This window comes from Scomber scombrus, chromosome 15, assembly GCF_963691925.1.
Source record: "Scomber scombrus chromosome 15, fScoSco1.1, whole genome shotgun sequence".
NCBI classification, from domain to species: domain Eukaryota; kingdom Metazoa; phylum Chordata; class Actinopteri; order Scombriformes; family Scombridae; genus Scomber; species Scomber scombrus.
The window spans coordinates 11752328-11775352 of NC_084984.1; the positions used below are offsets into that span (position 1 = coordinate 11752328).

Below are 23025 nucleotides of genomic sequence, written 5' to 3' on the forward strand. Positions count from 1 at the left end.
TGTATCTATCTATAGCTACCTTGCATTACACTTCAGTCAACATGAGTATTCCTCAAGAGGAGAGCACCTAAAATAGTTAAATATCAACACGCACAATAAATAATTTCGGCATAGGAAGGATTCTGGGTGGCCATAATGTGTATCTATTACATGTCATAATAAATCAAAATTACAGATTATGTTCAGATCTAATGACAGAGGTCATAGTGTATGGCTTTTTGTGACAGTGTACCTCTCTCTGAAGTGCAGGGGATGAGAGCAGAGTGTCACTGACCATTTCCTACGCTTCTCACAAAGACCTGGGCAAGTACCACTGTCGACTCAGCAGCTTACATGGATCAGTCACCCTGGACTATCTGCTCACATATGAAGGTATAAAACATGACTGCCTACTATAATGATAAGTGTAGGACACAGTCAAGAACAAATTAGGCCTACAGTATAAAAACGTGTGTGAAACTTAAGGTAGTTAACAAACAAACAAAAACTTATTTCTGACTCTCCAACTATTTAGTGCTCAGTGAGATTGTCATCCCTCCATCTCCAAAGACCACCCCATGTGAGTTGTGATGTCAAAACAAGCTAATGGTTTATTATGTTTCACAGTTTACTTTTAAAAGGTTGACAGATAACAGCTGACATATTGTTTCTGTCTTTGTCTTTTCCAGCTGAACCCGTAGATGTGGGGAATGAAGAAGAGGATGTTCAGTTTTCAAAGCTTATATTCAGAGATGATTTCCTATCTGACCAATTCTTTGGAGAGAACCATCTTATCAGCATCATCACTGAAAAGGCCCACTTTGGGGAGGGGATGCACCGGCGGGCCTTCAGGACCAAGCTGCAGGGAGGCCAGGTGCCACTCTTACTGCCAGGACACTCCTGTGTGCTCAAAGTACACAATGCTATCAGCTACGGGACCAAAAACAACGATGAGCTCATTCAGAAGAACTTTAACTTGGCTGTAGAGGTACAGGCACAACACCTTCCCTGATATTGTTTGTAGTGTCACTTTACATCACATACTTTTTCTTCCTCAAAATGATGGAAATGGAATGAATGCAAATATAACTGTAATATTATAACATATTCCAATACCATTACCACATGAAAACATATTGATCCAAAAATCTTGTGAAAAAATTGTGTGGAAAAGTATCACATAAAATGCTCAGAGGGCCAAAGGTTTAACGAAATTGTATGTTTTGCACAACAGGGAATTGTAATTGGTGAATAAAAGGCATCAAAGTATTGAACATTTGGTAAGAACTGTGGATTTGTTGTTTTGGGGGGGGGGGCACAAACCTCTCTCAAAGTCATTTAATTTTCATTAAAAGAAATTAAAACACCTATTGCATCACGTGCAAGCACAATTGCTTTTTAGGAATTTGTATGTTTTATTATAGTATTATAAGTTAAGCATTTGGGCCCCAAAACTTAAAAAACAACAACAGAAAACTATTTGGTTTCTCTGGGTTTGTTTTGACATGTTAATCATCCACTTATGAGTTAAAATAACACAATTAAACAATAACACAGGAAAAGATAGTGTTCGCAAGATATATTTTATTATTTTATCTTTAGTGTCATAATCATCATGCATAGAGATCTTCTGATACAGAAAATAGAAAATACATCAACTGTAATTTACTTTTTGCTGTGTAGGAGTGTCAAGTGCAGAACACAGCAAGAGAGTACATCAAGATGTACACCGTTGCGGCCCAGTCTGTTGAAACCTTTGGAGAGGTCCCAGAGTGAGTGTCATGTTTGATAAACTGTTTGCAGAACATACAGTAACTCTCAGCAACACATTTGTGCTTGTAGTTATTTTAGAATAATTTAGAATACTTCATTATTCTACTACAGGATCATTCCCATATACCTGGTTTACCGTCCATCCAATGACATCCCGTACGCCACATTGGAGGAGGAGCTGATCGGTGACTTTGTCAAGTATTCGGTCAAGGACGGCAAAGAGATCAATCTGAAGAGATGTGACTCGGAGGCAGGGCGGAAATGTTGTGCTTTCCAGCACTGGGTCTACCATAAGACTGAGGGTAACCTGCTGGTCACTGACATGCAAGGTCAGGGAAACAGAAGACATTTCATAAAATGCAAATACATGAGTTTTTATCATACATTTTAGTTTTTATCTGCAAAGAGAATCCTAAATATCAAACTTGTGTGGTTTTCAGGAGTGGGCATGAGGCTTACTGATGTGGGAATAGCCACCTGCAAGAAAGGGTGAGTTCTTTTGTTTGAGAACAAGACCAATGATGGATTCAATTTGCTGATTCACGCTAATAATTGTATGTATTTTTATTTTTTAGATATAAGGGCTTCAAAGGAAATTGTGCCACCTCCTTTATTGACCAGTTCAAAGCCTTGCACCAGTGCAACACATTCTGTGAGATCCTGTGTCTCAAATCTCTACAGCCCAAACCCAAAAAGCATGGAACTGCTCCCAAACCCAAACCCCAATCTTCTGCTGTACCCAAAAAGAAAACTTTTGGGCCAACGGTGAAGAGCAAGTCATAATAGGAGGGGAATTTTGGACTAAGGGTGTCGTAATAATGGAAATGGTGAGATTAAGCTGGTTTGGAGATGTGCTTCACTCACATTTGGACCTCGATTTGCAGTATCAAAAAGTGTTCCCAATATTGGAGGCACTGAGGACAGATGCAGGAGATACATTGACTCTGAAGGAAGTGCTTCTTACACAACCAGCAGCTGTTGTTCTCAAAAGAGAGCAATACCTTTTATTTAATGAAGATTTCACCATGGATGATTTCTATATGAGATTGAATGTGCTGTTTTTTTTAATGTAGGAACTTTTCTGTTGCAAGTTTTGGAAAAACTGTGACAATTTTAACGAACACTTGAAAATTATGTATGATACAGTTTGTCTACAGTATTGAACTGTGATGTCTTAGATTGCTTTGTCGATGGATGAGGAGCAATTCATTTTCTTTACAGTATTTTCTTTATTTTTCTACGTCTGTGATGTTTTCAAATGATTAAGTTCATTAAATTAATGAACTTGTTTATTAATTGATTAGAGGAAATGTCTATGAGGTAGGTTGAATGACAAAATACACGTGGTAGAAGACACATAATGTTTTGAGATCAGTTGAATGAATGGTTAAATGTTTACGTGTTTGAGAGGCTGCAAACATATTTGATGAATTCTGTTAAATGATAAGTATTTGTTAATTTTAGTGTTCAGAATGAGCTCATGTTTATATTCTGGAAAGAACACAAAGACATTTTGTACACATTAAGCTCATGTGACGTGTGACGTGAGATTGATTTGTCATTTTATTATTTCTGCTCGTTCAATTGAGTTCAAATGTCTGGCAGCATTTTAAGCATCTACACTAAACTGGTGCAATATAGCTCATACCAACGCAGTCTATAGTCAGTGTAGGACATGTAAAACTAATCCCAATAATAATACCCTGACATCCAGAGCTACATCTACATACAGCAGTCTAAATGTTCTCAATAGTATGCCAGCTGTTCCACTGCACTCTCAAACTGTCTCTATATAATATGTCCCACTCTCACTGACCCGAATTGCTGACATGGCTCTCGGGTCAAGTCCAGTGTGTGATCTAACAGTAGGTCTTTGTTATTAAAGAGATGTTGCTAGTTGAAGATGCTTCCTGGATGCTCGTTCATGGGATTAAATCAACATTTCCTACAAGGGTACCTCTAGCCTATGGGTTTGAAGAATGGTATATTGCATCGTGCTCTGTGTGTGCATGCAAATATGTTTTATCTTTGTACATATAGGGCTGGGGGAATTTATGGCATATGAATATCATGTGTACATTATTTGAATTTCAGGACTAGAATGGCTTAAGTGCAAAAGTTCACTCCACAGCAGCAGACAAAAAACAAAACAAGCACTGTTTATTTATGTCATTTGCAAAGGTGTAGGCAGTCGTAAAATACAGCATCACTAATCATTTAATTAGATGATCACTTTATAGTTTTGGAGAAAGTTTGAATTGACAACACAATAAATGGCAGAAACATGAAAACAAATGGGACATCTATTCTTATCTGTACTTACAGGAGATGGTGTCCAGCAGCAAATTAGCGCCCCAAATGCAAAGGGAAGTGGGTCACACTCAGAGGCTCAACATCATGTATGATGAATCAATAACCTGCATATGTCTATTTTTATTCCTGCCCCACCCGTGTGGTGTAAAATGTTGCAGGCTATAGACAAGACTCACACGTGGGGAAACATTTTCAGACTTTACAATATGTAAGAAGAAACTGTTAAGAATCTACAAAAAAACCAAACACTTAAATAAAGACTATACAGGAGTGACCGAACAAACAAATGGCAAAAGAGGAAAACAGGCATACCAGGAAACGGTGGACTACACTGAGGTCCTTTTCACACTGTAGCTATTTAGTGTGATAATGGCGTTTGATACACAGGACACAAACACCATTGTCACACTCCACAGCTCTGGAGGACAGAGGGTATTACTGGTGAAGGATGGTTGTTAACGTGATCCGGAGGATGCACAACCTGGCAAAGTAAGGAGAAAAATAGTTTGGTCATATAGAAAGAACAGTAGAGAAAATACAGCATGGAATACATACAGTATGGAAAAGATAAGGATGTGTGTGCGTGGGGTGTTTTGTGGTAGAGTTGTGAAGAACAAAAGCTGAAATCACACACATTTATTTATCACTAAACAAAAATAAGACAGCACTGAAACTGCACAGAAAACTGCATAAAAAATGTGGAAAAACAACTGAATGTTTGAACAGTTCGCCCAAAGTCCAGTCACGTCTTGTTCTACTGATTGTGGGGATGACTGCAGCTGTGTGCATGTGTGTGTGTGTGTGTGTGTGTGTGTGTGTGTGTGTGTGTGTGTGTGTGTGTGTGTGTGTGTGTGTGTGTGTGTGTGTGTGTGTGTGTGTGTTTGTGTGTGTGTGTGTGTGTGTGTGTGTGTGTATGTGTGTGTGTGTGTGTGTGTGTGTGTGTGTGTGTGTGATCAACAGCATGATAGAAAGCGAGAAAATGAGATAACACCAATTCATTCTCCATTTCTGACATTTTGCCTTATTTTTGGTAGGAAAATACATCTGATTCAGGCTATGTGTCACAGTGGATTGAATACAAATATATTACATAAAATGTCTGAACTGATCATGCCACAAAAAGTTTTTTTCTAATTGTTATATTTGGTAAACTTAGTCCATGACTTATTTGTTTTTCTAATAAAAGCAATATTAAAGACTTTAGACCTGTTGCAGGATGATAATCAACTCACCTAAAGCTTCTGAAGTGGACCCTCTTCCCTATTTTATTCATTCACACCCAGTGGTCAGTCTCCAGCTCTCCCCTCCACCAGCTACTCTCTTTCCTCTGCTCATTCCTTCTTGCACCAGCATGTCTTTGTCTATGAGTCTTTCCAAACAGTAAAAGTCCAGTAGTGCGTCCCGGAGCTGCAGGTTCATGAGGTGATCCGTGGTGCATTTTGGTTTGCTGCTGTCCCCCGTGTCCAAGTCTTTATGTAGACAGAGCAGGCTTTGGACAAACAGCCAGTTCCACATTAGTGATAAGCTACAGGGGAAGTATTGATCGACCCTGACCAGAGGTAGGAGGTGAGGGGTGGAGTAGGGGGAGACCAAAAAACTGCCCTGGTGTGGCAATGGGGGCCTTAAAACCAAGGTTTCACTGAAATTTACCATGTGGTGAATCTTACAGACTTGATGCTTTCAGGTTTAACACTATGGACAGAAAATATATGAAATATAATGTTAAGTTTGGTGGAGTTGAGGAACCAGAAAGTAAAGGAGGTACGCAGGTAGAAGACACAATAAGAAGTAAAATTAGGCATTTGTGAAGTAAAAATCACAAGACTTAACACATTTGCATTTCTGTATTTTTTTTGTGTGCATTTTTTAAAATGTTTGTTCAAATCCTCACTGTCTTTATCTTTATGCTAAAACTGTTAAAGAAAAACTGCTTATCTATTCTCAAACTCAAATGACTCACCACAGTCCTACAACTAAAATATTTCAGATAAGAATTGTGCAAGTTTTCACAAGTTAATAGTTAAAAGGTAAAAAATTAAATCCTGTCATCTATAGGGCAGATTATGAAATAGCATCCCTTTAACTAGACATCAGATTGTGTCACTCTGCTCAGTTTTCACCCTCTGTGGCATTACACACAGTTGATTACATTATAGATGACTGTACATACACGCTGTCTGTCTATGATAAAACTTTAAAAAAGGCACAAGTTTCATGCATGTTCTCACTTCAGTTATTAGGGAATTTATATTATGACATTATTTTTACCATGGCCATGTCTCTATTTTCACAAAAGAGTTGCAATTTGCAAAACTCTATAACAATTAAAATGTTTTACTCCTAAATGTATTCACATAGCTAACAAAATGAGAAATATTTATATTGAATTAAATTAAACTTATATTGCGCAGTAAGCTTCTCATAGCATCACAACTTCTTCATCTGTGAATTTTTACATTTGGAAATAAAGTTTTGTCTTTAAAGGAGAGTCTGCAAGATTATACAAACAGCAAATATAAAACTTGTACTGTAGATGATGTATAGGAAGACTGCAATTTTAAAAGTCTGACTCTGGATCCTATGAGGCAAAAATAATGATTGTCATTGCACCACACTGCTTTACTGTTATTTACTGTTTCTATTCTTCCTCTACAGCAAAGTTTGTTTTTATTTAAGACCAAACCTTAGATATTGCAATTGTGTGTAAGTTTAATCATCTAAAATACATTAAGCCACAGTAAATTACTCTACTGTAACATATACTCAATACATTGTAACATTTTGATGGAAATCAAAAGGGGAAAAAACCCTGCTCAATTGTGTTAAGTTTTGCACATTGAAACCCTGTGGTGAAAATTGAAACAAAACTATTTTAAAATATTTAATAATATTAGAGATTTTCCTGTTTTTATGACATGGGGATATTACTGAATTATAACCATCAAAATTAATGGTTTTTAAAGTTTGCCCACATGAAAGAACAACATTGGAATTGAAAACATTAATTATTAGAATATGTAACGTTTTCAAACTTCAGCAGCCTTAAACTTCCTATCTGGTTGTCATCAGGGTCAGTACTGTGACTCATACGAAACAAAAGCCTCTGAGACACTGATAGACTGTAAAGTCAAACAGTTGGACCTCATCTTTACTAGAACTGTCTTATCTTTTACAGGAAACCAAAGAAATGTGTTTGAACTTTCTTATGATTCATCATCTTTGCATATTAACAAGATAAAATACATTTAATTAACATTTATATTAAGATTTAAGTCCACTAATATGCAAAAGATAATCAGATTTACTCTCTTTCGCACTTTGTGACATTTTTTCCTCAAACAGGTGGAATGTTGGTTTGTTTGTGACCAGATCGAGGGTAAGAGGGCTTGATAAAATGTCCCCGTACTGGCAGGGTGGCTTTTATTTGCTTGTCCTTGGAGCTGATAACTCCTAGATTGCCTGTGTGAATGAACGGGGGTTCCTTCACCACAACATGTGCACACGCACACACACATAAAAGAGAAAGAGACGGGGAGGTGTACGTCTCACTAATTTTTCAGGACAGGTGCTCTGAAAATTGATTTTACTGACAAATGTTTAGAAGACAGGAAACTACACTGAGGTTGGATATGGATGAACTAAAACAATAGTACAACTCTTTTTTAAAAAACTTTCTTATAAACCACTGTGAAAGGAATATGTTGACACAAGTAAAAACGTTCAAATTCAGTTATTAAACTGATACACTTATCAGAATTACTTATATTTTGGCCCGTTTTAAGTCAGAAATGATTAAAAGTAGAAACAGCACTGATTAAATGCACAAAGGCAATAATGCAGTCAGGTAAAGTCTGTGACTATAGGACCAAATAAATCTGGTCAAAATATCAGCAGTGAAAGAAGTAAAAGGTGCAATATCACCAAATGAAGATATTCGGGGCCCTGTTCCATAAAGCAGGATTACCAAATAAGCCAGGTTTATTTCGTTAGTCTGGCTCATTTTCCAGCAGATTCGGTTCAATAAAGCAAGCTCAGCATAGTTCAAGCTCAGTTACCACGGCAACTTATGCTGGCAAACTAACCTGATCCGGACCAGGCTAATTGTCAGGCTTAGCTTGAGTCGCTACTTATCCTGAAAGAAAAGAGATGATTTAACATATTATATGGCTTCATTAATCACCATAAATCTGACAAAAAGTCGACTTAATAATAGCCTAATCATATAAATATACACATATATATAGTCAACTTAATACTCATATACATTCATTCATACATAGCCCTATATTGTCGAGTACATAGTCAACTTAATTATATATAGGCTATATGTATGTATTGGTGTCTCTGTGTGTGTGCTCATAATATTGAACATTGAGGCCTGACAGAATAACAGCCTCATGAATATTGAACAACTGCAAAAAAATATTTGGACAAGAGATGTAATATTTAAATCCATGTCTTTAACTGGTAGGAAGTGCTGTTTTAAAAGGTATTGGATATTGATTAGTACATTTAAAATAATGTCTAAAAAGTAAACTAAGACGTGTTTAGTGGATGCATGTCTCGGCGTTTCCCTTTTTCTGTTAATTGATTAAGGTCTAGTCTGTATAACGACCTCAACCCATGCACTGTTTCCCTGTTAGTCAAGGCCTGTCCCTTGATTGAGGAACTTGAACATAACAGAGCTGTAATCGCACGCAGGGCACTGCAACAAGAGAGCACCTTCAGAGACAGATCAGACCCATTCAATCGATTAGCTATTTCCTACCAGCCTTTCTCTTGGATTTTATTTATTGTTTTTTGTGATCATATGTTTAATTCTTCATATGTCTCCAGCAGAAGTGTGTTAGAGACTACTGCTGCTCTGTGGCTCTTTTGTGGTGGATTTTGTCATTGTGAATCCGTTTTATCTGTGTTCGACGTCGTGGGCTGCTCATAATGGCGTGCACACGCAATTAGTCTGAATACTCGAGCCTGTCTTGAATTAGATTGATTGCGTGAACGTGGATTGGCCTTTATGGAACTGCTGTAGCCTGATCTCATTTGTTAGGCTCATTAAACAATAAGCGCCGCTTTTCTGAGCTTGCTTTAGGGAACGGACCCCTGTTATAAGGGAAAGTCTAACTGAGAAAAAAAATGGACCAACGGTATTAAAAGTAAAACTACTCATTATGCAGAATATTGGCTTTCGGAATTTAATACCCTTTCGTATAAATTGTGAATTCGTTTGAATTATCATTACTGATGCATTAACATGTACGCATACATTTGATGACTATTTGATTGACATGGAGCCACTTTTATACTGTCTATTAAAAAACATTGTAAATTGAATAATGCCTGTGTAGAAGAAAACTTTAAATTGCAAAGTAACTAAAAGCTGCAAAATAACTATAGCAGACTAAAATTGTGTACTTTTTATTGTATTCATGACTTGTAAGGGACTATGTACACTGTTAAACTTAAGTTACCATTTGATGTACTGCATAAGCGCTCTCTTAAATCAAATTTGTATCTGCAATTGCAGTGTTTCTTTTCAGGAAAGTGATGGAATAAAAGTCTAAAGGAATACTTAATTTTAAACATATACAATTGTATTTAAGTATGGTACTTTCTTGCAGCAAAACACTAATTAAGTGGCTGTTGTTGAAATTCGGGTTAATATTTATTAATATTTCAAAGAGTAGTAGTTATTTAAAATGTCATTAAGTATCTATAATTTGATACAATTTTTATTTATTTTTTTAAATCTACCTTCAGCTTAATCATACTTTTATGAATCGTCAAACGTTTCTACTACTGGTATGAAGAAAGTGAAGTTATCAATCTCAATGAAGTCAAACAACACTGTCTGAGAAGTTTCATTTTTATTTCGACTGGAGTTAAATGAACCACAAAGAGTTGTAGGGAGTGATGGAATCTTTAACAAAAGTGATATTTTCTGTCATTTGTTAAAAAAAAAAAAAAAACCCTCCTATAAAAGGGGGACTAATCTTTACTGAATCAGTTTGAGTGGTGGGATCACAGGAGGGAAGAAACACAAGGGATGAGGAGAAGGTAGAGAAGAGATAAAACCGAGAATACTAAAGGGTGTGAAGTCTCTGCTTCACTTCTGTCAACTTTTTCTACCTTAGCAGCAGCCCAGATTTACAGACTATTTATATTGCACCAGGTAAGTGCTCTGAATGAAAAAAAAAAGAAAGAAGAATCACATTCAAGTTAATGACAAAAGACATACAATAGGCGACATGACCTCAGAGTGATCTATAAAGTGCCCTTTAGGTTCAATGGTGTTAGAAAAAGGAGAGAGAGAGAGAGAGAGAGAGAAACAAACATAAAAAAGAAAACATTTTTTTTCTTTGTAAGAAACGTGCTGCTTTATATTCAGTGGCAATCACAGCTTTTCTCTCAAACACCCGCGCACGCACACAGCTTCATTTTAGTGTTGTTGATCAGTAATACTTCTGTTAAATGTAATACATACATATATTTATATATCATGAAAGAACTTAAAAATGTGTTTTCCAAGAACAATTTACAGCATTATGAACAGCAACAGGCATGAGAATATTAATATAATCATGATGCACATCTCAGAGAAACTATCCCCCATTCTGAGTTTTCCCTTCCCGACCTCAAGACTGATTACACGTCCAAATTACTATGTAGTCAAAAGCAAACACAAGGTACAGTTTCATGCTGCTTCCATAGCACTACAATAAAAAACATTTTATTCAGCACATTTGCTATCACCATAACAAATGATATGGATTAATCGTTTTTTTCCCCCCAGACCAGCCAGAATTACACTTCACACACCATCTCATATAGAAGTGTCAAAATAGTAAACAACATTGTTCATCAGTACAAATACGTTGAGAGTATTTTCCTGCAAGAATGATACCAATGAATTAAAAAAAAAAAAAAAAATCTGTTCCATGATGACTGGCAAAAACTATAAAACCATCTCTGGGGATTATTTCATCCCCCCGTTCTTTAATCCTTACCTAAAAAAAAGAAAACAAAAACATACTCTACAAAAGGCTGCAGCGGCGATATCTGATCACACAACATAGACGAGGCTCTATGGAGGGGTGTGGCCGATTTCCTGAAATGTGATTGGCTAACATTCCTAAGGTAATCTGGTGTTGGTCTAAGGATTTGAGAGAGTTGTGATCATAGTGCCATTGCAGTTTCTTAGAGAAATAGTGCATGTAGGAGCCAGATTAAGGCCATGCTAAGACCCTTCCACTGAAAGGTGCTCAAATACTGTGCTATAGTGTACATAAAGGAGCTATTGAAATGCATTAGTGTTATTCCAGCACTGTAGATTTTCACAGGACGAGGGTAGTGGGGAAAGAAATGTACAGTATCAGGGCCAGCTCTCATTCATCGTTCATGCCTGTGGATAAAAAGACAGTGCGACTCTCCCTTTCTTTCCCCAGCCCCCAGCACCTTTAAGGAGTGACCTATGCACACTGAAAAGTTATAAAGACGGAGGCATATTGGCTCGACAAGTCGCTGTACAGTCTCGAAACCACCATGCTGTCAAGGTGGCTCACAGTCAGGCATTACAGTACAACATGCTCACACAGAACTGCTACAGCAGCTGGTTTGACATCCCTGTGGCTTTTTGTTTTGTTTTGTGTGTTTTTTTAAATTGTCGGTTGGTTGGATGCAGACAGAGGGTTGCTGTTTTAGTCAACCCCTTCGAAGCCCTGTGCGTTCTCCACGGCCATGAGGAGTTTCTCTCTCAGGTCCTCAAAGGATTCATAGGTTGGAAGATCCAAGCGGTTGAAACTGGGAAACGGGGAAAAATGTTTGACAAATTACAAACACTGCAATCCAAAAATTAGGCCATTGCCACTGAGATTTTAAAAATACTTTTTTTGGTATGTGAGTACGTGTAGTGACATACCATGTGTGAGCTCTTGGCAACTTATCAGGTGTTCCCCATTGCTCGATTGTGAACAGCTGAGGACCATTAGAACCTGGCATTAAAAAACAAACAATAATTATGATGGCTGTGTTAGAACTAGAAATACCAACACGCGCTTGTATGCCTCTACCAACCACATAAATGGAAGTTTAACCTCAAACAAACCTCTGTCTGTGCCTGCAGTAAAGATGTCGGAAGACACTTTCGACACAAGGAATTTATTTTCTCTGTGGCAAAAAAATATCCCCCCCCCCAATCTGAGGTAATGAAACACTTTTCAGGGGGATTGACTCTAAAAAAACCCACATTCATCTACACATCTGTATGTATACTGTAAAGCACTCGATTCTTGGAACAGCTACACTGTTGTGTACACTGTTGACTCATCTTTTCTTGGAAAACTATTTTTGTGTCACTGTTACATGAAGTTCAGGCACTGCAATTTAAACTGCTAATATAGGATTTAAAAAGAGCTGCTGCTGTTGTACAAGCTGGAAATGATGGCAAAAAAAATGTACCATAAAGCTCAGCGAAGCCGTTCATGGGGACTCGTGACGTTCCTGTGACGAACTGCAGGAGTCGGATCCTCTTTTCAGCATCCATCAACAGGACAACCTGACGAAAGAGGAACAGTAACATTTCTCAATGTCAAATGGTTTCCAAAATCCATTTGTCAAATATAAATTACCACCCTTTAAAAAAAGGGAATTTAAAATTGACTACCCACACCTGTGAGATTTTATCATTTTCACAACTACAGAACACAGAAAAGATGATGAAATTACTCAAATCAGGAAAACCTTTTGTCAACTGTTGAGCAATCTAGCCTGTGTGTGTGTTTGGTCTACTATAGGCTACTTGTAGGGACAAATTTCAGACTTAGGACAACATAATTGGGGACAGCTTATCCAACTGGGGACAAAGGCTGTGTACCAAGCTTGGCAAAAGCTGATATTTGAGCCAGTGTTTTGGGTTAGGATTAGGGTAAATCTCCAGGAAATTCATGTAAATCTATGTAATGTCAGACCATGCTCTGACATATGTGTGTGTTTGTGTAGAAACAAACGGGCAGCACAAATTAAAACAGAAGCTGTTTGCGCCAGTTCACTTAATCAGATGACATGACACTGCTGTCTGTGTGTGTTTAAGCGTATACATGCACAAATTGTAGCTTGTGTGTATTGTTTGCTGTCTAAGTGTATTTGCTGTGTGTGTGTGTGTGTGTGTGTGTGTGTGTGTGCGTGTGTGTGTGTGTGTTAAGGGCAGGTACTACTTCAGACTCTTTCATCAGAGCAAACAAGCCTGTTCTTCCAAACAGACTTTGATCTTCAAAAGCGAGGCCAGCAAACCTGTCGCATGCTGCATGGAGGGAAAGATGACTGGAACCAGTTTTCACTATCGAGGTTTTCTAACTGATATGTAGCAATACCTTCCAGAACCACTGAATAACAGGATGGTTGGGGCAGTAGCCGTTCTTGTAAACAGTGTGTTGTCTCCAGTCGTTGACATCGACATCACCCAGACCACACATCAGCAGCTACACGGAGACACAAAAGGAAGCAGAAGAGAGAGACAGCAAACAACCGTCAGTGTCACTTTCCTTCTCAGATGGCACTGTGTCAAGTTAAATCCTCACTGTTACATTAAACACACTGTTATGTACACAGATTTGTTGGTTGGAAGATAAGGTTTAAACGATAGGTTCACATTTTTTATAAGACAACAGTTTGGTGCCCACATGAACATTGAAACAGCATTCCAACTGTTCATACTGAACATTAAAAGGTCTCCCTAATGTGCTTTCAAAGTAGGTAAGGGGGGACAATATCCACAGTCATTGTTCTGATATATTTCAAAGTTCATCTGAAGATAATATGAGGCTTCAGCCATCTGAATTAGTCAAATAAAGTAGATATATTTCAAAGTTTGTCTTTTTTGTGCCAAATTTTGAAACCTCATTAAATACATTTTGCATGCAAGAAGGACTGTGGATTTTGTCCCCCATCACTTACATCGAAAGTGCAGTATGAAGGGATCTCCTAATGGCCAGTATGAACAGGAAGAGTGATTGCAGCAAGAATACAATTGTCAATGTTTGTTTGACAAACTTGTAAAATTGTGAAGCTTTTCTCTAAGAATGACACAACAGATTAAATACAGAATCCATACCTCCAGTTCGTTTTCATCAAAGATCTTGATCAGATCTATGAGAATGAGCTCAGTGAAGCCCTGAAAACAAAAAGGGAATTTAAAAAAAACTGTTCTCATGAAAATACAATTCAAGAAACATAATAACTGAACAATCCACTTAAGTTAAAAGTTGACAGTATGTTTCAAATGTTATGGATATTCACAGGTTTAGACACAGGATGACATTAACTCTTATACAGCACTTAGCACTTAGCCTAAAACATGCTAATCATAGTCTGTGGTCACATTGCCCCCAAGTGGCAACCATAGTACTGCACATACATACCTCCAAGAAGGCGTTCATCTGCTTCTGGACCCGATTGACAAACCTCCACTGGATGACCAGGCTGTTAAAAGAGGAGATTTTTATTATTGGCATTTGCATAAATAAACACCTGACATACTGCAGACATGGTTTTTAAGTTGTTTGATGGTGTAGTTTCATGAAAAAAAGACTATAACCATAAATAAAAATACAAAGGATGAAGCAGGAAGAAAACATTTATAATGTTCTTACTCTATGTATTCTTTTTTGTTCTCGTTGGTGACCACCATATCCGAGCCACTGGGCTTAAGATCAACCTGGTACGTCTGATAAAAAACAAACAAACACAGTAACAATAAAGGCCACTGTAAACCAGCGGGAAAACTACATCACATACACCTTACTCCAATTAAAAACTGAACTAAAACATGAACTGATTCTATTCCTAGGCACCTGTCCAAAGTTGTCCTCATCAATACAAAACCTCAGGTCCAGCTCAGTGGGATCATTCTCCAGAATCCATTTGAGAGAGTTGTAGTATTCACTATCCTGCATGGATGCAACATAAAGATTAAATTAGACAAATTAAAACAAAATACTATACATATTTCAGCCTCTAACTCTACACTTAGTGGTCCAAAATTGCAAAACTTTTAAATAATTAATCCATTAATAATTTTAGATGTGATGAGATCTTACCACAGACTCCATGTCTTTAAGAGAGATTTGTTTTCCCAGCATCATTTTGTAGAAGGGCCGGATGAAAAAACCTAAAGCAGAAGACTCCATGTAAGTGATGTAAGTAAATACAACACTGCGCTGTAACAGTATGTCTGCAGATAAGTAGCTTACCATCCAGTAGTTTTCCATGAAACACGGCCATCCCTGCAACACGCCCGATGAACTTGAAATAGGAGAGGTGATCCTCATTGCACAGGCCGGAGTTGGGATTTATCTGGAGAGTGTAGTTGTCTCTGGAGAGACACGGGACAAGAGCACACAAGAAAAAAGTCATTTACATACTGCTTTTCTAAATGCCGCTGTAATGTTACTGGGTTTGTTTTCCAGCTGCAAGCTATGAGGGGAACATATTACAAAAAATTACGGGAAATGGATTAGATGAAAGTGCAGGAAGATCGATCATGAGCTCATCTTTCCACATAATTTAATATAAAATTCATATCAACACAGATATAATCGTGATTAGGAAAAAGTATGGCCGTGGTACATTTCAGGATTTTCCATAAGTGCTCCAGATATTTTATCGATTAATGCGTGGTGCTCCAGATATTTTCTTTTTAATGATGCACACAGTGCTTTATGCAAAGTGATTGAAAAAGAAAATCTCAAATAATGTTGATCCTATATTGTTTGTAAGTAAATGAAGCTTTATTTGTATTTTTACTTCACTATTTAAAACACAATGTTAAAAAGTGCTTCACACTAACACGGAAAATATAAACAAATAATCAAATTAACCAAGACAAATTGCAATACAGAACCAAGCACAATGACAAACAGAACAAACTAAAATAAAACACATAAAAAAAGTATAGACACCTATAAATTGGCTTGCCTATGAAGATGGGTTTTTAAAAGCGGCTTAAAACAGTCCAAAGATTCAGCAAATCTTTGGACTAGATCTGATATTTGAATGAAATGGACCAATAAAAAGATCAACTGCTGTGGCAAGGTTATCAGGTTCCAATAAAAGAACTTTAGGTGGAAGAAATTAAGAGAAATCCAATCTTTGGTGGCAGCTAAGCAATCATAGAGCTCCCTCTATAATTCAAGGTCTTGGGTTTGGCAGAGAAATAGATCTGTGTATCATCAGCGTAACAGTCATATGACACATCTTTAAAGCGGCTGAACAAATGACCCACAAGAAGCAAGAATAATGAGAAGAGGATTGGTCCAAGAGGACATGATTGTTGATACAAAAACTAAAATATCTATCTATCAAATAAAAATTAAACCAAGTTGAAGCTGTGCCAGAAATGCCAACCCAGTAATGCAACCTATCCAATTAAATGGCATGATCGATGGTATCAAAAGCAGCAGTTAAATCAAGTAAAAAAAGGATAAAGTATTCACTTTGGTCTGCAGGGATAAGAATGCCATTAGTCACTTTTGATAATTGCCTGGTATGAGACAAAATGGTGGAGTGGGCAGATTGAAAGGTCTGGACCCAGGCAATCTTAGTAATGCAGGATCAACACTAAGCTTGTGGTGAAAGCCAAATTGAAATGTATATTTATATAAAGATCTTATGAACTTCAGGAGTTGGTCCGTAACATCTTTTACAAGGATGTTGGGGATGAAGATCAATAAATCTCTAACTGGGCTGGCGGGAGTAGCTGAAAATGTTAAATAGTCAGGTGCAGAGCTATGAGAGAGTAATTGTTAATAAAGACCAGGTTGGGATCTAACACATGAAGGACACATTTTGAAAATATTTTGGGAACTGTATCACAGGGACTGTACTACAACTGTATATGAGCTACTGTGTTTAAAGAACTACAGAAAACTAGCAGCAGATTCAGACAGTAAAATAGGGAAGCTGAGCGGGGCGGGAGGTAAAACAGTCAGGGGGAAACTGGATCTCAGACCATCAATCTTGCCAACGAAAAAAGATAAAACGTTTCACAGTCATTAGAAGATTAGGTGTGAATGGCAGTAAGAGACGGATATCCAAGCTGGTTGATAGTACTAGACAGAAACCTAGGGTTATGTTTATTTCTATCAATCAAGCCACAAAAGTAGGCAGCTTGTCCTGCAGTTGAGGGGAAATCTTAAGGCTTATTATATCAGATTAGATATAGCATGTCATATTCTTCCCTACTTTTACCATGGCAACGAAAGCCTGCATGATTCATACAGACACTGCCAATGTTTTGGAGCACTGTGCATCTGACATGGCAACATATCCCACAAACACATCACATTATATTGTTGTTTTCATGAAAAATGTTATGCGACTTAAAAACAACAACACACAAAAAAAAGAGTTATATTTTTTTTAATACAACCATCAAAATACTAGTGGAGGTTCGTTTAAAGATTTAATATTTTAATCACGCTCTCATTTTTTTTTTCATTACTGGTAATCTAGCAGCACTTTAATTAAAGTAATGTTTAATTGTCTTGCCTTTTTACAGGTTTGATGTGTTTTAATTTATTTCTTGTTACCTTTGCACTACTTGGCAAAACTTCAAGAGCGTAAACTGAGTCATCATGTATTGATGATGGTGCCAAGAACAGCATCAAATTCAGAACAAAACACATGATACTTCCATTATCTTAACATGTGCTGTATGTGGGAAACATTTGTTTCAGGATGGCTTTTTGAATGAGAGGAAAAGTTAATCAAAGTGAAAGAACACTTTAACAGGTCTCATAGGGAAACAATACGGCAGCTCTGCCCTTACTCCACATTATGGAAAGAGCCAACCAAACATGAATAGTGAGGGATTTTTCCATCGCTCCAAATATCCATCACGATACTTTTATCATACCAGCTTGTGTAAACACTATGTCCGCTTGTCACATCCTGTTCAGTGTCTCAAGGGGTTAATCCTCTCTCTTCAGTTAAAGGCAGCCGAAAACATGACACACACATGCAAAGACTTACGTGGCTGAGTATTCAAACAGGCCGTAGTAAGGATTGAACATTTCCTTTGATAAGAGGAAGAACCATTCCCTAGCCACGCCACCGTAGTCCAGTCCTTTCTCTGACTCAAACTCGATCCACAGCCGCGCCTTCAGAACATCCGGCCTTTTCAAGGACATGATTCGACGATAAGACTCCTCGAAGATGTTGTTCCTGTGTAGTTTCATCTCGAATCGGTTGGGGATGTCAGCCTGAAATAATTCACAAAGAAAAGTTTGCAACACTGTGTTTCATGCAAATAAAAAACAACACTGTGTTAATAATAATAGGAAAATTAAGATAATTTAATTTAATTTAATATATTATTGTAAGTGGAAGTATTTGACCTTAGTAGAAAGACTGATTTAGACGTATCAAATGTAACCCAGAAGTGTAACTGCTGCCAAAGCTCCTACAAACTATGACTCAAGGGTTTGAAAATAATTTTTTACATTTATTAGTTAATGTACATTTTTGAATAAGGATTGTTGTAAAATGCAGACTCCATGATTCAGGTTTGTAACAGCAGAAAATGCAGGAAAATGTCCAGGGGGTGACCACTTCTCGTTGGCCTACTGATGCCATTCATCGCATTATTTTATCAAACAAATAAAACACATCCGTTTCCTTTTTGAAATCAACTCAGTGACGATATTACACTCAGTATAACAATCAAGTAACTGACCTTTAACATGATCTAGCATGATGCTGAAGTTTGTGAGCATTTGAAAAGTTTCTCTCAGCTCAACTGTTATTGTTACTGTAGATTAAATTCCAGCATTCGGTGGGAAAAAACAAAAAACAGGGCTGTAGCGTGCAAATCTGCAGAACACCTACCGAGTGTTTATCACGAAGAAATGTGAAATGATTGCAATGAATATTTTACACAATTATGAACATATCCAACTCAGTCATGGAGTGTCAAGACAGTGCATTAATGAAGCATTATTTCTTACAAAGTGAAGAAAGTTGATTAAGTATGCAATCAAGCCTAATCAAAAGAGAAATTAAAACACCTTCTTTTGCAAGGAGAAGCTGTGAGCTTTTGAACAAATTTAGCTTTGCCCTGACATCATTATACAGAATTTCCCAAACAAGAACCTATAAACTGAGGACAGATCTGTGTTTTAAAATCACTTCTTACCGGTTTCTTCAATTTCTTCCTGAAGTAGTCATATTTCTGCTTGAACTCTCTGGAGTAAGGAACCGCCTGCACAGACAAAAAAGAAAACACACAGGAATCAAAGACTGATGCTGTAATACTTCTGTAATACCAATATTCTTCAATCAATCAATCAATCTTTATTTGTATAGCGCCAAATCACAACAAAGTTATCTCAAGGCACTTTACACATAGAGCAGGTTCTAAACCGTACTCTTCAAGTTTTAATTTATAAAGAGACCCAACATTCCCACATGAGCAAGCATTTATCAATAAACAGCTTGAAATTTAATTATTTTAACAGAAAAACGGAATATGCTTCCATTCCTTATTAAAACATAGAAAACTACACAGAGTGTAACTTTGAGGAAGAGAGTTGGCAAGGAGGGAGACCAATATCTGAAGTGGTACACAGAATAACACAAAGGTGTTGGCATGTTAAGAGACAACCGCAGTGACAAAGCGATAAATCTTTGTTGTGCAAAGACACACTGGCGCTGATGATGGTGTGTGAAAGATTGAACCACAGTGTTAGAGGAAGAACTTGTTGTTTCCATGTAGCTACACTGATGTGGCAGAGACTCCCTCGACAAGTGGAGCAGTAAGAGGAAACTACTCACAGGTCCTGTGATAGCTGGACTCTGTAGACGAGGGTCTTCCCACTGCGTGTTCTTTGTATCTGGATGAAAACACACACGAACAACACAAACTCTTTAGGCAATAACAGAACTCAGAGACTTTAGTGAAATCTAATGCAGAAATATTGAGTTAGTTTGTTGTCAATAATACTTTCAATAATCAAATAATTGTTCAAAGGGACTTCTCAAGCAAACACTTGATAGCTTTAGTCTATCAAAGGTGAAGATTTGTTGTTTTTCATCATTGTAGATTTAATTCACTTGAGTTTTGGACTCTTAGACAAAACAAGGATTTTGTAAATTACTACCATTGTTTCTAGAATTGTATTATTATGCAATGTATCGTTTTATAATTCATAAATTAATCAAAAGATGAATCGATGTCAATAATAAAGAAAATAATCATTTGTAGATTGATCTGACTTTGCCTGCAACTAAAATTATATTAAACATGCCTCCATTCAGACATACTGAAGGGAAGTGGTTACATTTGTATACATTTATTAAAATCAGGATTCTTTCATTTTCATGACCATACATCATTCAACTGACACTGTTGGCCTACATGAGGCCTTCATACAGCACATTTTTAACAGCGTGACCTGACCAGCGAGTCTCTGTGCTCAGTCAGTGCTGTAATGGATGAGGTGCTTTGCTTTCATTGACACTGAAAAATCTGTGGCTGCACTAGAACCACTACACACTATAAAAAGTGACCTATACGACACAAATAGGAGGGCAGATAAGACACACATGACCAAATACAAGCATGGAAGAGCCAGAAGTAAGGGGTAAGAGGGAGTGGGCTTACTGTGGTCGATGTAAAAGGTGCGTCCGTCCGAGTGAACTCTTTCTTCCCAGCCAGGCTAAAAAAGGAGCACAAGAGAGGAAGAGTGAATAAAAGCACACAGTCTCCAATAAAAAGGCCATGCTCAAATAGTCATTTAAATCCATCCACTTTTTTTTTCCTTTTTTAATTTGTGCTTGATTGAACTTGAGTCTTGACTGACTATTAAACCATATGGTCCAAACACTGACAGTGCAGCACTGCAGTGAAGGCAAGCTCAATCAAACAGCACAAAGGAACTGAAAGGATTTTCTCTCCTATTTGAGTCAGGTCTGAGACGTCAGCAAGGCAGGGGTACGACCACAACATAAAGGTTAAATCACCACCACTAGGTCAGACCAGTACACCACCACTGACAGGTGACCACTCAGTAGTGTCACAGGCCACACACACTCATACAGCACCAGCAATCAGGCAATAAAAATAAGTTGATTAAGAGTAAAGGGGTGGGGAAATAGACAGAGTCTGACAATCTGTCAAATGGGGTGTACCGACAGTATGTGTGTTTCAAAGTATGCTCCAACTGCATGATTGGAGACAGATTAAAAAGCTGATAACACATGCAGCATACAGCCAGTTCCTTCCCAACATACAGTTGCTTTTGTTTCTCTAGAAACCTCCATCTCTCCCTCCCTTTTTCACTCTCCTTCTGCTGCTTTTTCACCCTTCATTCTTCTTCTCTCTCTTTCTCTCACTCTCTCTGTAGCAGTGCATCTCGCCTCGTTCCACTTCCCAACTTGTCTATCTGTGCCTCAGACAACTGCTAACAGTTATGTAGACATGGAGCAGTCTGAGGGGTCCTCGCAGAGTCCAAATGTTAACAGAAGGAGGGGTGGTGGTGGTGCAGGGAGGTTGTACAGAGAGAAGAAGTGGGGTAAAATACTGATGAGAAGGAAGGGAGAGGTACAGTCCATCCATGCCGGTCATGAGAGAGAAAGAGAAAAGAGAGAGAAAGACAGGAGAGGAAAGTAAAAAAAAAAAAAAGCGCAAGGCTGTCTGCAGGCATTTGACCAGACCAGACTGGACCAGACAAGTAGGTTAAGACAGGCAGAGGGAGGGAGGCACCAACCAACCTCCTCTGGTAGGTTCTGCCAAATAGAAATGGCCAGGTGCAGAAGAAGAAGAAGCATACATTGAGATCCACCAGAATGGAGAGAAAAAAAGAGAAAGAGAAATAGGGAGAAAGAGAGAACACACACACATGCACACACACCACACAAGCCTGTGAGATGTATAAACCCACGAAGATTTGATTATTCAACATCTAGTTATAGTAATGTTTGGCCCACTTGTTGGGAGTTTGTGTATGTCAAATTGATAATAGTGGAGGTGACAGACAGTCTCCACCTCCTAATTAGGGATTATTACAGCCCCTAGACTCGGCTTTCACAGCCTCTCTCCATGACCACCTCTTTTCTAACAGCAGGACTAAAAAGGAAATGTCTAATACTGTCTGATCACATGATGATCACACGTCTCATCTTTTACTGCAAAAGACGCTTTATACACACACTTCAAATTTAAATTTAAATGGTCCGTTGAATTAAGATTTTTTAGCTGACTTGTAAATCAAAACTACAACAAGACATGAAAAGTCAGTACATCTTGGTGAATTTGGAGGAAAAAAAACTTCTACTGTTTGTTTCAATTGTTGTTCCTAATGTTTTTTGTGTGTCAAAGGTTAACTATGTAGTTGTGACTGTACTTACAGGAAGAGGACCAAGTTCACCAGGCTCCATTGAGTTCTTATTCCTCAAATGGACTGGATATTTCAACCTAGGATCCTCCTAGTTGTCAAAACAGAGAAGGATGGAAGCAAAAGACAATGTGAGAATTATTACGATAAAAAGGTTTTTTAAAAACAACAACATGGTATAAAAATTACACTTTAGAGTTGCTCTGATTTAAAAGATAGAAACAGCAGTTCTTTAAATCGCATCCCCAAAGTTCACTTTCACTGAATCTCAATAAGGGCTGATGTAAATGTTACATTGACTTTCATACCACCAGATGTCACTATAAGATCCCAAGAGAGCAACGCTAACCACTATCCTTGATTTTTTATGTTTTGATAACTGAAACTGTCAAATAATGATTCCAATCAAATGCAGAAACACAAATATGAACCACTTATCAATTTTGTAGCTTAATTCGCTAACAATTTATTTAACAAGTTTACATTTTCCAAGAAGTTTCCTGGAAGGAAATATGTACATTTATACTAAATATGAAGAGAACAGAGACAAAGGTTATCTCAGTTTAGTAGTTGT

At 37.6% G+C, this 23025-nt stretch overlaps 1 protein-coding gene and 1 long non-coding RNA gene across 4 annotated transcripts in view; both read right to left on the bottom strand.

Moving 5' to 3' along the window:
* Positions 1-3895: 3895 nt before the first annotated feature.
* LOC133995318 (uncharacterized) lies at positions 3896-5539 on the bottom strand. The gene is made up of 2 exons (XR_009927149.1): positions 5298-5539; positions 3896-4546 (listed from the first exon to the last, which is right to left on the bottom strand). It is a non-coding gene; the product is annotated as an uncharacterized LOC133995318 (long non-coding RNA).
* A 4376-nt stretch (positions 5540-9915) lies between these two features.
* nedd4l (NEDD4 like E3 ubiquitin protein ligase) overlaps positions 9916-23025 on the bottom strand; it is a 48138-nt gene continuing 35028 nt past the window's right edge. For all 3 annotated transcript variants that reach the window (XM_062435253.1, XM_062435254.1, XM_062435252.1), the window contains 15 exons: positions 22465-22542; positions 20720-20774; positions 19891-19949; positions 19253-19318; positions 18091-18320; positions 15312-15433; positions 15159-15229; positions 14913-15008; positions 14712-14785; positions 14481-14541; positions 14174-14233; positions 13434-13541; positions 12523-12619; positions 11984-12056; positions 9916-11865 (listed from right to left, as the gene is read on the bottom strand). In XM_062435253.1, the coding sequence (XP_062291237.1) occupies positions 11763-11865; positions 11984-12056; positions 12523-12619; positions 13434-13541; positions 14174-14233; positions 14481-14541; positions 14712-14785; positions 14913-15008; positions 15159-15229; positions 15312-15433; positions 18091-18320; positions 19253-19318; positions 19891-19949; positions 20720-20774; positions 22465-22542 (1353 nt within the window). In that variant the 3' untranslated portion in view covers positions 9916-11762. The remainder of the gene's footprint in view (positions 11866-11983; positions 12057-12522; positions 12620-13433; positions 13542-14173; positions 14234-14480; positions 14542-14711; positions 14786-14912; positions 15009-15158; positions 15230-15311; positions 15434-18090; positions 18321-19252; positions 19319-19890; positions 19950-20719; positions 20775-22464; positions 22543-23025) is intronic.